The 14754-nt window shown below is 46.5% G+C and overlaps 1 protein-coding gene across 1 annotated transcript in view; it reads right to left on the bottom strand.

The window, feature by feature from the left end:
• Positions 1–3824: 3824 nt before the first annotated feature.
• Positions 3825–14754, bottom strand: part of ndufs4 (NADH:ubiquinone oxidoreductase subunit S4) — a 45006-nt gene continuing 34076 nt past the window's right edge. Inside the window, exons 3-5 of the mRNA XM_042331228.1 lie at positions 4607–4779; positions 4305–4378; positions 3825–4015 (exon numbers count right to left, since the gene is read on the bottom strand). Coding sequence (XP_042187162.1) covers positions 3912–4015; positions 4305–4378; positions 4607–4779 — 351 coding nt within the window. The 3' untranslated portion in view covers positions 3825–3911. The remainder of the gene's footprint in view (positions 4016–4304; positions 4379–4606; positions 4780–14754) is intronic.

The following is a 14754-nucleotide window of genomic DNA, read 5'->3' as shown; positions in this document are numbered from 1 at the left end:
GCACCCTTAATCTCAAAAAAGTGAGGCACATCGAAAGCAACAAATGCTACCCGTTGTCCTTTACAAAAACACGTCTTGTGTTTGGTCAGAACATTACGCTCATATCGGAGTGGGTCGTTTGATGTGTCGGGTTTAAATAAAGAGCGAGAGACTGAAGGATTTGCAATGCGTTAATTAGTGCTGGGTTATACCAATTAAGTGGTTTGTTGTGCGAAGAAGACGAAGACACAGTCACGCAACTAGAGGCCCACTGGACAGCAACACGATTGTTTACTGAAACACAAAAGACCAACTGTAAAGAAACCCTGGTTGTTGTTATTGTACTGTTTTCACACTATCGTGCCAACGGTAGCCTACTGCAATGTGTGTGTGTTTCCTGTTTGGCCTTTTCAGCGTTACAGCAACTGGTGGTGGGTCCTGCAAAGCATTCAGTGTTAAAGTGGGTATTGGAGAGGTCTCAGAATTGATGAAAAACGTATGGAAACCACACTATAAATACCTAGCCACACAAGCGCATTAGTGAGGTCGGGCACTGATGTTGGGAAATTAGGCCTGGCTCACAGTCGGTGTTCCAATTCATCCCAAAGGTGTTCGATGAGGTTGAGATCAGGGCTCTGTGCATGACAGTCAAGTTCGTCCACACCGATCGACAAACCATTTCTGTATGGACCTCGGCTTTGTCCACGGGGGCATTGTCATGCTGAAACAGGAAAGGGCCTTCCCCAAAGTTAGAAGCACAGAATCATCTAGAATGTCATTGTATGCTGTAGCATTACGATTTCCCTTCACTGGAACTAAGGGGCCCGAACCATGAAAAGCATCCCCGGACCATTATTCCTTCTCCACCAAACTTTACAGTTGCCACTATGCATTGGGGCAGGTAGCGTTCTCCTGGCATACGCTAAACCCAGATTAGTCCGTCAGCCAGATGGTGAAGCGTGATTCATCCCTCCAGAGAACGCGTTTCCAGTTCAATGGCGTCGAGCGTTACACCACTCCAGCCGACGCTTGCACATGGTGATCTTAGGCTTGTGTGCAGCTGCTCGGCCATGGAAACCCATTTCATGAAGCTCCCGACGAACAGTAACCGTGCCGATGTTGCTTCCAGAGGCAGTTTGGAACTCGTTAGTGAGTGTTGCAACCGTGTACAACCGCGCTACATGCTTCAGCACTCGGCGGTCCCGTTCTGAGCTTGTGTGGCCTACCACTTCACGGCTGAGTCGTTGTTTCTCCTAGACGTTTCCACTTCACAATAGCAGCACTTACAGTTGGTCGGGGGCAGCTCTAGCAGGGCAGAAATGTGATGAACTGACTTATTGGAAAGGTGGCATCCTATGACGGTGCTACATTGAAAGTCACTGAGCTCTTCAGAAGAAGACTGGCCACCCCTCATAGCCTGGTTCCTCTCTAGGTTTCTTCCTAGGTTTTGGCCTTTCTAGGGAGTTTTTCCCTAGCCAACGTGCATCAACACCTGCATTGCTTGCTGTTTGGGGTTTTAGGCTGGTTTTCTGTACAGCACTTTGAGATATCAGCTGATGTACGAAGGGCTATATAAATACATTTGATTTGATCTTCAGTAAGGCCATTATACTGCCAATGTTTGTCTATGGAGATTGCATGGCGGTGTGCTCAATTCTATACACCCGTCAGCAACGGGTGTGGCTGAATTTGAAGGGGTGTCATATATATATATATATACACACACAAAGGTATCTCATTGTTTGTCCTATATAGGGCTTCCTACTGTGACCTCTCCATGTCCCTCTAATCTATACTTTCCATTGTTTAACTTAATGGCTAATTAACAAGTCTTCCCATCTCCATCACCTGTACTCCAGACGGAACCCTATTCCAGATGTAGTGCACTATATAGGGAACAGGGAGCCGATTTGGGTACATTCTATACTTTCCAGTTTAACTTGATGGTAAATAAACAAGACCTCCCTTCTTTATATGATGAGGATGACTTTTCCCTGGTTGTCCAGAGAAACCCTACTGAGGTAATGGGATGAGTTTTCCCTGGTTGTCCAGAGAAACCTTGCTGAGGTAATGGGATGAGTTTTCCCTGGTTGTCCAGAGAAACCTTGCTGAGGTAATGGGATGAGTTTTCCCTGGTTGTCTAGAGAAACCTTGCTGAGGTAATGGGATGAGTTTTCCCTGGTTGTCCAGAGAAACCTTGCTGAGGTAATGGGATGAGTTTTCCCTGGTTGTCCAGAGAAACCTTGCTGAGGTAATGGGATGAGTTTTCCCTGGTTGTCCAGAGAAACCTTGCTGAGGTAATGGGATGAGTTTTCCCTGGTTGTCCAGAGAAACCTTGCTGAGGTAATGGGATGAGTTTTCCCTGGTTGTCCAGAGAAACCTTGCTGAGGTAATGGGATGAGTTTTCCCTGGTTGTCCAGAGAAACCTTGCTGAGGTAATGGGATGAGTTTTCCCTGGTTGTCCAGAGAAACCTTGCTGAGGTAATGGGATGAGTTTTCCCTGGTTGTCCAGAGAAACCTTGCTGAGGTAATGGGATGAGTTTTCCTGGTTGTCCAGAGAAACCTTGCTGAGGTAATGGGATGAGTTTTCCCTGGTTGTCCAGAGAAACCCTGCTGAGGTAATGGGATGAGTTTTCCCTGGTTGTCCAGAGAAACCCTACTGAGGTAATGGGATGAGTTTTCCCTGGTTGTCCAGAGAAACCTTGCTGAGGTAATGGGATGAGTTTTCCCTGGTTGTCCAGAGAAACCTTGCTGAGGTAATGGGATGAGTTTTCCCTGGTTGTCCAGAGAAACCTTGCTGAGGTAATGGGATGAGTTTTCCCTGGTTGTCCAGAGAAACCTTGCTGAGGTAATGGGATGAGTTTTCCCTGGTTGTCCAGAGAAACCTTGCTGAGGTAATGGGATGAGTTTTCCCTGGTTGTCCAGAGAAACCTTGCTGAGGTAATGGGATGAGTTTTCCCTGGTTGTCCAGAGAAACCTTGCTGAGGTAATGGGATGAGTTTTCCCTGGTTGTCCAGAGAAACCTTGCTGAGGTAATGGGATGAGTTTTCCCTGGTTGTCCAGAGAAACCTTGCTGAGGTAATGGGATGAGTTTTCCCTGGTTGTCCAGAGAAACCCTACTGAGGTAATGGGATGAGTTTTCCCTGGTTGTCCAGAGAAACCCTACTGAGGTAATGGGATGAGTTTTCCCTGGTTGTCCAGAGAAACCTTGCTGAGGTAATGGGATGAGTTTTCCCTGGTTGTCCAGAGAAACCTTGCTGAGGTAATGGGATGAGTTTTCCCTGGTTGTCCAGAGAAACCTTGCTGAGGTAATGGGATGAGTTTTCCCTGGTTGTCCAGAGAAACCCTACTGAGGCGATGAGTTGGATTCCTTCAGTTTTCTGTTGAGGTCTTCCAACTTGATTTAAATAGTGTATTAGTGGTCTGTTAGAGGGACGGCCCAACAGATAATAGGTATTGCCTGAACCTGGGAGACAATGTCTTATTTGAAATGGAGTGTGATGGCGATGGTTTAAAATCCAAGATGGGACTCGTGTGTAAACATTCATTCATTTGGCTGTTGTTGTTGAAATGGTGACGGTTACAACACAATCCCACTACAATAGAATTTAGTCCAACTGTAATTAGTCAAAACGGGAAGTTAAACTTGGAGCTCATTAATTCCTATTTCCTACTATGGCCTCCTATTACTACCTACTTCCTACTACTAATTCCTACTATTTCAGGATTTTAGCTTTGTTGTTGTTGTCGTCTTAAAATAAAGCATAAAAAAAGGGACAAAGCAACAAACAAATGTAATACTTGCAATACTAAAACAGGACAGAAAATCGCTTTGAACACATAAATATCCATGTATTATTTAATCAAGTAGAGTATTATGGTACAAGCAACAACAGGTGTGTGTCTTCAGACCAGGGTCAGGACAGTCCAGTTTACTTAGCAGACCTCCTAGTCCTTTTGTCCCAGGAGAAGTTGGCTCCGTACGACTTCGCTCTGGGCTTCTTCTCCATCTTCTCTGTAATGTCGTAGCTCCAACCTGAGATAATAAACAGCTCAGATGAATGAAATGAAACCACGGGGGCCAAGAACAGCTTGTGTATTCGTCTTGGATCAACTCCCATTCACTATTTTTTTTATTTTTAAAGTGGGAGGCATAAACACGTGTCGTCAGAAAGCTGTGTATAGACAGAACCGCACTAATCTCTATCCTGCTATGATAAACAAAACAAGTGTCCTTGAGTTAAGTGTATCAGCGTCACCCTCAACCAACGACTAGCGGAGGTCGGAAGAGGGCTCTTTGGGATTTAACAGTGTGTGATGTTTACCGTTTTTCTCTGCGAATGCGACAGCGTCATCCTTGGAGGTGAACGTAAGGTTCACGTTGGACATGGGGTCACCCCTGAGAGAACAAATAGAAAGCCATGTGATAACATAATCATTAAAAACGAGCTTGACCGTAACAACATTTCAGTCTGATTTTCTCAAAAAAAAACAAAAAAAAAGTTTATTATTTTATTTTTTAAAACATTTTGTAAATGTTAAAATCACATATCACCACCCAGTGACGTTTTTGGGGTTAGGGTTCTGACTGGAAACAGGTATTTAATATATGTCTGTGTTGTCTTACGTGGAGGCCCATCCCATCAGAGGATTTTCCCAGCGTTCCCGGGTGTCGAAGTCAATCTTCCACTTCTTGGTTCCGTGGGCTCCTGACTGCATGGCTGTGCGGGCCGGCACAAAGATGTGCACCTTGCGGGTCTTTATGTGTTCGTCGGGAATCCCGGTCAGAGTGGAGATATCCTGAGGGTGAGAACCACAAACACACGCATTAGTAAGGGGTGTAACGGGTAAATCATATTCATGGAAACCAATGAATACATCAAAAATACATTAAAAAAATGCCTCAAGTAAATCTGAGCTGATAAAACATTTCCTGCTATTCCTGTTAACACTGGAGCGGACGTTGTAATCAAAATTAAAATCTTTAAAATTGTTGCATTTCAAAATGTCCTTTTGTCAGGTGCAGTTGGGGAGCTAGTTCTATACAATGGAGAGGGGTTGGGTAAACCAGGATTGGGGAACATTTTGCCTTCCCAACGGCAACGGACAGAGAGTTGTGGATAAAACATGATGTCGCCACGCTCAACAACATTTACACCGGCATCAACTCAGTATACCGGACGGAAAGACGGAAACGCAAAGTAACAACATCATCTCTGGTCTGCATTCAAGCAGCCCTTTGGCAGCTGATTCTGACCGGGACAAAGAAATTACAAGAGATCGATAGGTAGGCTACGTTTACATTTTTAACAGTCATTGGTTTATAGGCGCAGATATTTCGTCCATTCTAGGTGGGTTTCAGCAACTCATGAAAAAGCCCTTAAGCAACGTTACAAACGTCCCTACTGCGTCCATTTCAGCAACAACAAAAAAGGTAGTTTAGACAAGGGAGCACTTAGAGATGGTCATTTTCACATTTTCATGAAATTCATAGAAGTTTTGGGAACAACGTTGAGTAAGGGATGTGAAACGTTTATAGCAACAGAGTGGAAAAGGGGCCATGTGATTGGACAATGAAGACACTGCAGACCAGTACAGCCAATAAGCACCACATTAGGCCTATATGCAAATAAGTCCTTTCCCAACACGGGCCCCAGACAATCTGTACAAATAGTTATTATGGTGATCTATTTAATAGGCTATACCCTTCCATCATTCCCTTTGAACTGGACTGTGTGTTTACAGGCAGTAGGGCCTGTCATCGTTCACTATGAACTGGACTGTGTGTTTACAGGCAGTAGGGCCTGTCATCGTTCACTATGAACTGGACTGTGTGTTTACAGGCAGTAGGGCCTGTCATCGTTCACTATGAACTGGACTGTGTGTTTACAGGCAGTAGGGCCTGTCATCGTTCACTATGAACTGGACTGTGTGTTTACAGGCAGTAGGGCCTGTCATCGTTCACTATGAACTGGACTGTGTGTTTACAGGCAGTAGGGCCTGTCATCATTCACTATGAACTGGACTGTGTGTTTACAGGCAGTAGGGCCTGTCATCGTTCACTATGAACTGGACTGTGTGTTTACAGGCAGTAGGGCCTGTCAGTCACTATGAACTGGACTGTGTGTTTACAGGAAGTAGGGCCTGTCATCGTTCACTATGAACTGGACTGTGTGTTTACAGGCAGTAGGGCCTGTCAGTCCACTATGAACTGGACTGTGTGTTTACAGGCAGTAGGGCCTGTCATCATTCACTATGAACTGGACTGTGTGTTTACAGGCAGTAGGGCCTGTCAGTCCCTATGAACTGGACTGTGTGTTTACAGGCAGTAGGGCCTGTCATCATTCACTATGAACTGGACTGTGTGTTTACAGGCAGTAGGGACTGTCATCATTCACTATGAACTGGACTGTGTGTTTACAGGCAGTAGGGACTGTCATCATTCACTATGAACTGGACTGTGTGTTTACAGGAAGTAGGGCCTGTCATCATTCACTATGAACTGGACTGTGTGTTTACAGGAAGTAGGGCCTGTCATCATTCACTATGAACTGGACTGTGTGTTTACAGGCAGTAGGGCCTGTCATCATTCACTATGAACTGGACTGTGTGTTTACAGGAAGTAGGGCCTGTCCTCATTCACTATGAACTGGACTGTGTGTTTACAGGAAGTAGGGCCTGTCATCATTCACTATGAACTGGACTGTGTGTTTACAGGCAGTAGGGCCTGTCAGTCCCTATGAACTGGACTGTGTGTTTACAGGAAGTAGGGCCTGTCAGTCCCTATGAACTGGACTGTGTGTTTACTAGGAACTGGGCCTGTGTCCCTATGTTGTGTGTTTACAGGCAGTAGGGCCTGTCATCCCTATGAACTGGACTGTGTGTTTACAGGAAGTAGGGCCTGTCATCATTCCCTATGAACTGGACTGTGTGTTTACAGGAAGTAGGGCCTGTCAGTCCCTATGAACTGGACTGTGTGTTTACAGGAAGTAGGGCCTGTCAGTCCCTATGAACTGGACTGTGTGTTTACAGGAAGTAGGGCCTGTCAGTCCCTATGAACTGGACTGTGTGTTTACAGGAAGTAGGGCCTGTCATCATTCACTATGAACTGGACTGTGTGTTTACAGGCAGTAGGGCCTGTCATCCCTATTCACAGGAAGTATGAACTGGACTGTGTGTTTACAGGCAGTAGGGCCTGTCATCGTTCCCTTTGAAAGGAAGTAGCACTGACTTTAGATCATTAGACCACATTCACTTGAATGTATTTCTGTAACTATGGAAACACCACAGGAGTCCTCTTACATTTGGGAACGTTTACAGTCCTACTGATCAAACCATCTCTCTCTCTCTCTCTCTCTCTCTCTCTCTCTCTCTCTCTCTCTCTCTCTCTCTCTCTCTCTCTCTCTCTCTCTCTCTCTCTCTCTCTCTCTCTCTCTCTCTCTCTCTCTCTCTCTCTCTCTCTCTCTCTCTCTCTCTCTCTCTCTCTCTCTCTCTCTCTCTCTCTCTCTCTCTCTCTCTCTCTCTCTCTCTCTCTCTCTCTCTCTCTCTCTCTCTCTCTCTCTCTCTCTCTCTCTCTCTCTCTCTCTCTCTCTCTCTCTCTCTCTCTCTCTCTCTCTCTCTCTCTCTCTCTCTCTCTCTCTCTCTCTCTCTCTCTCTCTCTCTCTCTCTCTCTCTCTCTCAACAAGATCAACAACTAATGTTAGCCAGAGCAAGATGATCTAACTCTCAGATAAACCCTCTCCAACTCTTTCAGCTGGTTCTAAACAATCTGCATATTAGTACAGACTAGATAACATTGAGAATAGTCTGAGGGGTGTGCAGCTTGAGGCAAAGGACAAGGGCACAAGAGACAAGGGCACAAGAGACAAGGGCACAAGAGACAAGGGCACAAGAGACAAGGGCACAAGAGACAAGGGCACAAGAGACAAGGGCACAAGAGACAAGGGCACAAGAGACAAGGGCACAAGAGACAAGGGCACAAGAGACAAGGGCACAAGAGACAGGGCACAAGAGACAGGGCACAAGAGACAAGGGCACAAGAGACAGGGCACAAGAGACAGGGCACAAGAGACAGGGCACAAGCCCCCCCCCCGACTTTTCACAAATAGTCCATAAGTGGCATCATGCAGCCCAGATAGGTTTTGATTTAAGACCAAGGGTTGCATCATTCACAACTACACTTGTTAACTGGTCAATTCCCATCTCCCACATGGTCAGAGACGTAGCAGAGTGGAAACTGGAGAGGCCCAACATAACAATCCTGTCACAACAGACGATGGCCAAGAACATTGTGAATGATGTCACAACAGACGATGGCCAAGAACATTGTGAATGATGTCACAACAGACGATGTCACAACAGACGATGGCCAAGAACATTGTGAATGATGTCACAACAGACGATGTCACAACAGACGATGGCCAAGAACATTGCGAATGCCCGAATATTGTAAATGGCATGTCATTTTCCCGGTGTACAGAAAACTAACAGTGACCCCACAAACCACAATACGTACCAAACATTGGATTTGGTGATCTGTTACACCCCTACGCGTTAGGGTTGTATTCATTAGAGAAAACCGTAGCGTTAGGGTTGTATTCATTAGAGAAAACCGTAGCGTTAGGGTTGTATTCATTAGAGAAAACCGTAGCGTTAGGGTTGTATTCATTAGAGAAAACCGTAGCGTTAGGGTTGTATTCATTAGTGAAAACCGTAGCGTTAGGGTTGTATTCATTAGTGAAAACCCTAGCGTTAGGGTTGTATTCATTAGTGAAAACCGTAGCGTTAGGGTTGTATTCATTAGTGAAAACCGTAGCGTTAGGGTTGTATTCATTAGTGAAAACCGTAGCGTTAGGGTTGTATTCATTAGAGAAAACCCTACGCGTTAGGGTTGTATTCATTAGTGAAAACCGTAGCGTTAGGGTTGTATTCATTAGTGAAAACCGTAGCGTTAGGGTTGTATTCATTAGTGAAAACCGTAGCGTTAGGGTTGTATTCATTAGTGAAAACCGTAGCATTAGGGTTGTATTCATTAGAGAAAACCGTAGCGTTAGGGTTGTATTCATTAGAGAAAACCGTAGCGTTAGGGTTGTATTCATTAGAGAAAACCGTAGCATTAGGGTTGTATTCATTAGTGAAAACCGTAGCGTTAGGGTTGTATTCATTAGTGAAAACCGTAGCAAAATGTTTCCCAAGAGAAAAACCAAACAAGCTGTAGTCCCTCCTGGTTTCAAGTTGTTTTTTGGTGCCTTATAAGGCCTAGAATTATTTGGATATACAAGATCTGTGTGGTTGGGATAATTAAAAGTTAGGCCTAAATTGTAAATAATGTAAATGGATGACTGAATATCCCTTATTTTAGTGGTTGTAACATTTAAAAAATGTTACCTTAAAGTTTTCAAAAACTTTGATCAACACTTGACTTTATGACCGACAAGTTTGTGAAAAACAATGTGGATGTATTTTTTTTTTTCAACATTTAAAAAAACAAAACAAAGAGATCTATTCCTATTTTGTTTACATATTACAGAGTCCATGACATGCACATTTTATAACAATATTCAACTAATTAAGCGGCTTAATTTCCCCATGTGTGTGTTTTTCTCCCCTTTCCCAGACGGTGATATAAAGAGCTGGCCCCTTGGCTGCTAACTGTCGTCAGGATCCTGCCTGGGGAGTTCCTTTTAACATATTCTGTCAAGTGGACCCATAAAAAAAGGTTGGCTGGAAACCTGGTTATGGCAGTAAAGAACATATAAAATAAAATAAAAATGTAATGAGGAGGCCTGATGGAAACAGAAAACTTCTCAGTCAACTTTCCAAATGTGGACAAAACAAAAATACTCTCGACAAGGTGGGATCTTTTGGTTTCTGTAAAAAAAATGTATTTATACAGGAAAATGGAGGTGGAAAGCGATAATATATATTGATTATAATAACCATTATATCGAAGTAAACTTCGGAGTCACATGAAATGTTTTGCGGTTCTCCCTCCACGACTCATGAAACCATGCAGTTTATGAGGCTACAGATTAAATAAATTATGAACTTCAGGGTGGTGAAAGTGCAATGTGAATGAGCTTGATTCTCCTTTCCAATAAATATTGACTGTTTTTATTCGGGTGACATGATCAATGCCATTTGACAAATACAAACAATGTTGCCGTCCTGTCTATGATAATCTCATCATTAAGTAGGCTATACTCGCATTGTATCTGAAAACGGTTGGCTAGAGTGCCAATACAACAGAGCGAACAAACATTAATAACACCTTCCTAATATTGAGTTTCACCCTCAGAACCACCTCTATTCATCAGGACATGGACTCTACAAGGTGTTGAAAGCGTTCCACAGGGATGCTGGCCCATGTTGACTCCAATGCTTCCCACAGTTGTGTCTAGTTGGCTGGATGTCCTTTGGGTGGTGGACCATTCTTGATCCAAACAGGAAACTGTTGAGTGTGAAAAACCCAGCAGCGTTGCAGTTCTTGACACAAACTGGTGCGCCTGGCACCTACTACCACCCTGTTCAAAGGGACTTACATCTGTTTGTCTTGCCTATTCACCCTCTGAATGGCTCACAGACACAATCCAGGTTTCAAAGGCTTAAAAAGTCCTTCAACCTGTCTCCTCCCCTTCATCTACATGTCTCCTCCCCCCCTCATCTACATGTCTCCTCCCCTTCATCTACACTGATTAAGTGGATATAACAAGTGACATCAATAAGGATCATAGTTTTCACCTGGATTCACCTGGTCAGTGTCATGGAAAGAAAATGTGTATTTAATGTCTTCTACACTCTGTGTATAACAAACATTTCTGTGACAAAACCATCGGTAGAGTTGAAAATGCAATGGAAACCCAATTAACTTTAAATGTTTTATTTGGTACATGGGAATTTAACTGCAAAAGGTATTTTTATGTGATTTACATAAAACACAGCTTTTTATGAACAAGTCAATTAGATGGAAACACGTCTCTGGTGGGAAAATGCACATATTGTTTATATGCAGATGTTGGATGGAAACCTAGCTACTGAAACCTAGCTATTGGTGGAGATTGAATGGGTCACTGCAGTTCCTTACCGATAAACATGTTTAAGTAATGAGAGATGGGGAAAGAGATATTGGGGGGGAAGAGCGAGATGGGGGGAAAGAGAGCGAGATGGGGGGGGAAAGAGAGAGATGGGGGGAAAAAGAGAGCGAGATGGGGGAAAGAGGCGAGATGGGGGGGAAAGAGAGCGAGATGGGGGAGAGCGAGATGGGGGAAAGAGAGCGAGATGGGGGAAAAGAGAGCGAGATGGGGGGAAAAGAGAGCGAGATGGGGGGGGAAAAGAGAGCGAGATGGGGGGAAAAGAGAGCGAGATGGGGGGAAAAGAGAGCGAGATGGGGGAAAAAGATGGGGGGAAAAGAGCGAGATGGGGGCGAAAAGAGAAGCGAGATGGGGGGAAAAGAGAGCGAGATGGGGGGAAAAGAGAGCGAGATGGGGGGAAAAGAGAGCGAGATGGGGGAAAGAGATGGGGGAAAGCGAGATGGAGATGGGATGGGGGGGAAAAGAGAGCGAGATGGGGGGAAAGAGAGCGAGATGGGGGGAAAAGAGAGCGAGATGGGGGGAAAAGAGAGCGAGATGGGGGGAAAAGAGAGATGGGGGGAAAAAAGAGAGCGAGATGGGGGGAAAAGAGAGCGAGATGGGGGAAAAGAGAGCGAGATGGGGGGAAAAGAGAGCGAGATGGGGGGAAAAGAAAGATGGGGGAAAAGCGAGATGGGGGAAAAGAGAGCGAGATGGGGGAAAAGAGATGGGGGGAAAAGGGGAGAGCGAGATGGGGGGAAAAGAGAGCGAGATGGGGGGAAAGAGAGCGAGATGGGGGAAAAGAGAGCGAGATGGGGGAAAAGAGAGCGAGATGGGGGGAAAAGAGAGCGAGATGGGAGCGAGGGGAAAAGAGAGCGAGATGGGGGAAAAGAGAGCGAGATGGGGGGAAAGAGAGCGAGATGGGGGGGAAGATGGGGGGAAAAGAGAGCGAGATGGGGGGGAAAGAGAGAGATGGGGGGAAAAGAGAGCGATGGGGAGAGATGGATGGGGGGAAAAGAGAGAGAGAGATGGGGGGAAAGAGAGAGAGATGGGGGGGGAAAAGAGAGCGAGATGGGGGGGGAAAAGAGAGAGATGGGGGAAAAGAGATGAAAAGAGAGATGGGGGGGAAAAGAGAGAGCGAGATGGGGGGAAAAGAGAGCGAGATGGGGGAAAAGAGAGCGAGATGGGGGAAAAGAGAGAGAGATGGGGGAAAAGAGAGAGAGATGGGGGGAAAAGAGAGAGAGATGGGGGAAAAGAGAGCGAGATGGGGGGGAAGAGAGAGATGGGGGAAAAGAGAGAGAGATGGGGGGAAAAGAGAGAGAGATGGGGGAAAAGAGAGAGAGATGGGGGAGAAAAAAGAGAGAGATGGGGGAAAGAAAAGAGAGAGAGATGGGGGGAAAAGAGAGCGAGATGGGGGAAAAGAGGGGATGGAGGGGGAAAAGAGAGCGAGATGGGGGAAAAGAGATGGGGGGGAAAAGAGAGAGATGGGGGGGGAAAGAGAGAGATGGGGGGAAAGAGAGAGATGGGGGAAAGAGAGAGATGGGGGGAAAGAGAGAGAGATGGGGGAAAGAGAGAGAGATGGGGGGGGAAAGAGAGAGAGATGGGGGAAAGAGAGAGAGAGATGGGGAAAGAGAGAGAGATGGGGGGAAAGAGAGAGAGATGGGGAGAGAGAGATGGGGGGAAGAGAAGAGATGGGGGAAAGAGAGAGAGATGGGGAAAGAGAGAGAGATGGGGGAAAGAGAGAGAGATGGGGGGAAAGAGAGAGAGAGATGGGGGAAAGAGAGAGAGATGGGGGAAAGAGAGAGAGATGGGGAAAAGAGAGAGAGATGGGGGGAAAGAGAGAGAGAGGGGAAAGAGAGAGAGATGGGGGAAAGGGAGAAAAGAGAGAGAGATGGGGGAAAGAGAAGAGATGGAAAAGAGAGATGGAAAGATGGGGGAAAGAGAGAGATGGGGGAAAAGAGAGAGAGATGGGGGATGAAAAAAGAGAGAGAGATGGGGGGAAAGAGAGCGAGATGGGGGGGAAAGAGAGAGCGAGATGGGGGAAAAGAGAGGAGATGGGGGGAAAAAGAGAGCGAGATGGGGGGGAAAGAGAGCGAGATGGGGGGAAAGAGAGAGAGATGGGGGGAAAGAGAGCGAGATGGGGGGAGAGCGAGATGGGGGGGAAAGCGAGATGGGGAAAGAGAGCGAGATGGGGGGGGAAAGAGAGCGAGATGGGGGGAAAAAAGAGAGCGAGATGGGGGGGAAAAAAAGAGAGCGAGATGGGGGAAAAAGAGATGGGGGGAAAAGAGAGATGCGAGATGGGGGGGAAAAAAGAGAGCGAGATGGGGGAAAAGAGAGCGAGATGGGGGGGAAAAGAGCGAGATGGGGGGGGAAAAGAGAGAGATGGGGGGGGAAAAGAGAGCGAGATGGGGGGGAAAAGAGAGCGAGATGGGGGGGGGAAAGAGAGCGAGATGGGGGGGGAAAGAGAGCGAGATGGGGGGAAAGAGAGAGCGAGATGGGGGGAAAATGGGGAGAGCGAGATGGGGGAAAAGAGAAGATGGGGGGGAAAGAGAGCGAGATGGGGGGGAAAGAGAGCGAGATGGGGGGAAAAGAGAGCGAGATGGGGGAAAAGAGAGCGAGATGGGGGGAAAAGAGAGCGAGATGGGGGGAAAAGAGAGCGAGATGGGGGGAAAAGAGAGCGAGATGGGGAAAAGAGAGAGAGATGGGGGGGAAAGAGAGCGAGATGGGGGAAAAAGAGAGAGAGATGGGGGAAAAGAGAGCGAGATGGGGGAAAAAGAGAGAGAGAGGGGGGGGAAAGAGAGAGAGATGGGGGAAAGAGATGGGGGGGGAAAGAGAGAGAGATGGGGGAAAGAGAGAGAGATGGGGAAAAGAGAGATGGGGGGAAAGAGAGAGAGATGGGGGAAAAGAGAGAGAGATGGGGGGAAAAGAGAGAGGGGGGGAAAAGAGAGATGGGGGGAGATGGGGGGAAAGAAAGATGGGGGAAAAGAGAGAGATGGGGGAAAAGAGAGAGAGAGATGGGGGAAAGAGAGAGAGATGGGGGAAAGAGAGATGGGGGAAAGAGAGAGAGATGGGGGAAAAGAGATGGGGGAAAAAGAGAGAGAGATGGGGGAAAAGAGAGAGATGGGGGAAAAAGAGAGATGGGGGGAAAAGATGGGGGAAAAAGAGAGAGAGATGGGGGAAAAAAGAGAGAGAGATGGGGAGAAAAAGAGAGAGATGGGGGAAAAGAGAGAGAGATGGGGGAAAAAGAGAGAGATGGGGAAAAAGAGAGAGAGGGGGAAAAAGAGAGAGATGGGGGAAAAAGAGAGAGATGGGGAAAAAGATGGGGGAAAATGGGGGGAAAAAGAGAGAGAGATGGGGGAAAAAGAGAGAAAAAAAGAGAGAGAGGGGGAAAAGAGAGAGATGGGGGAAAAGAGAGAGAGATGGGGGGAAAGAAGAGAGATGGATGGAAGAGAGAGAGATGGGGGAAAAGAGAGAGATGGGGGAAAGGAAAGAGAAAAGAGAGAGAGATGGGGGAAAGAGAGAGATGGGGGGAAAAAGAGAGAGATGGGGGAAAGAGAGAGAGATGGGGGAAAAAGAAGAGATGGGGGAAAGAGAGAGAGATGGGGGGGAAAGAGAGAGAGATGGGGGAAAAGAGAGAGAGAGATGGGGGAAAAGAGAGAGATGGGGGGGGATGGAAAGAGAGAGAGATGGGGGAAAAGAGAGAGATGGG

This window comes from Oncorhynchus tshawytscha, linkage group LG12 (genome assembly GCF_018296145.1).
Source record: "Oncorhynchus tshawytscha isolate Ot180627B linkage group LG12, Otsh_v2.0, whole genome shotgun sequence".
In the NCBI taxonomy this organism is placed as follows: domain Eukaryota; kingdom Metazoa; phylum Chordata; class Actinopteri; order Salmoniformes; family Salmonidae; genus Oncorhynchus; species Oncorhynchus tshawytscha.
Note: the sequence above shows the minus strand (reverse complement) of the source record. Positions and strands in the feature narration are given on the sequence as shown.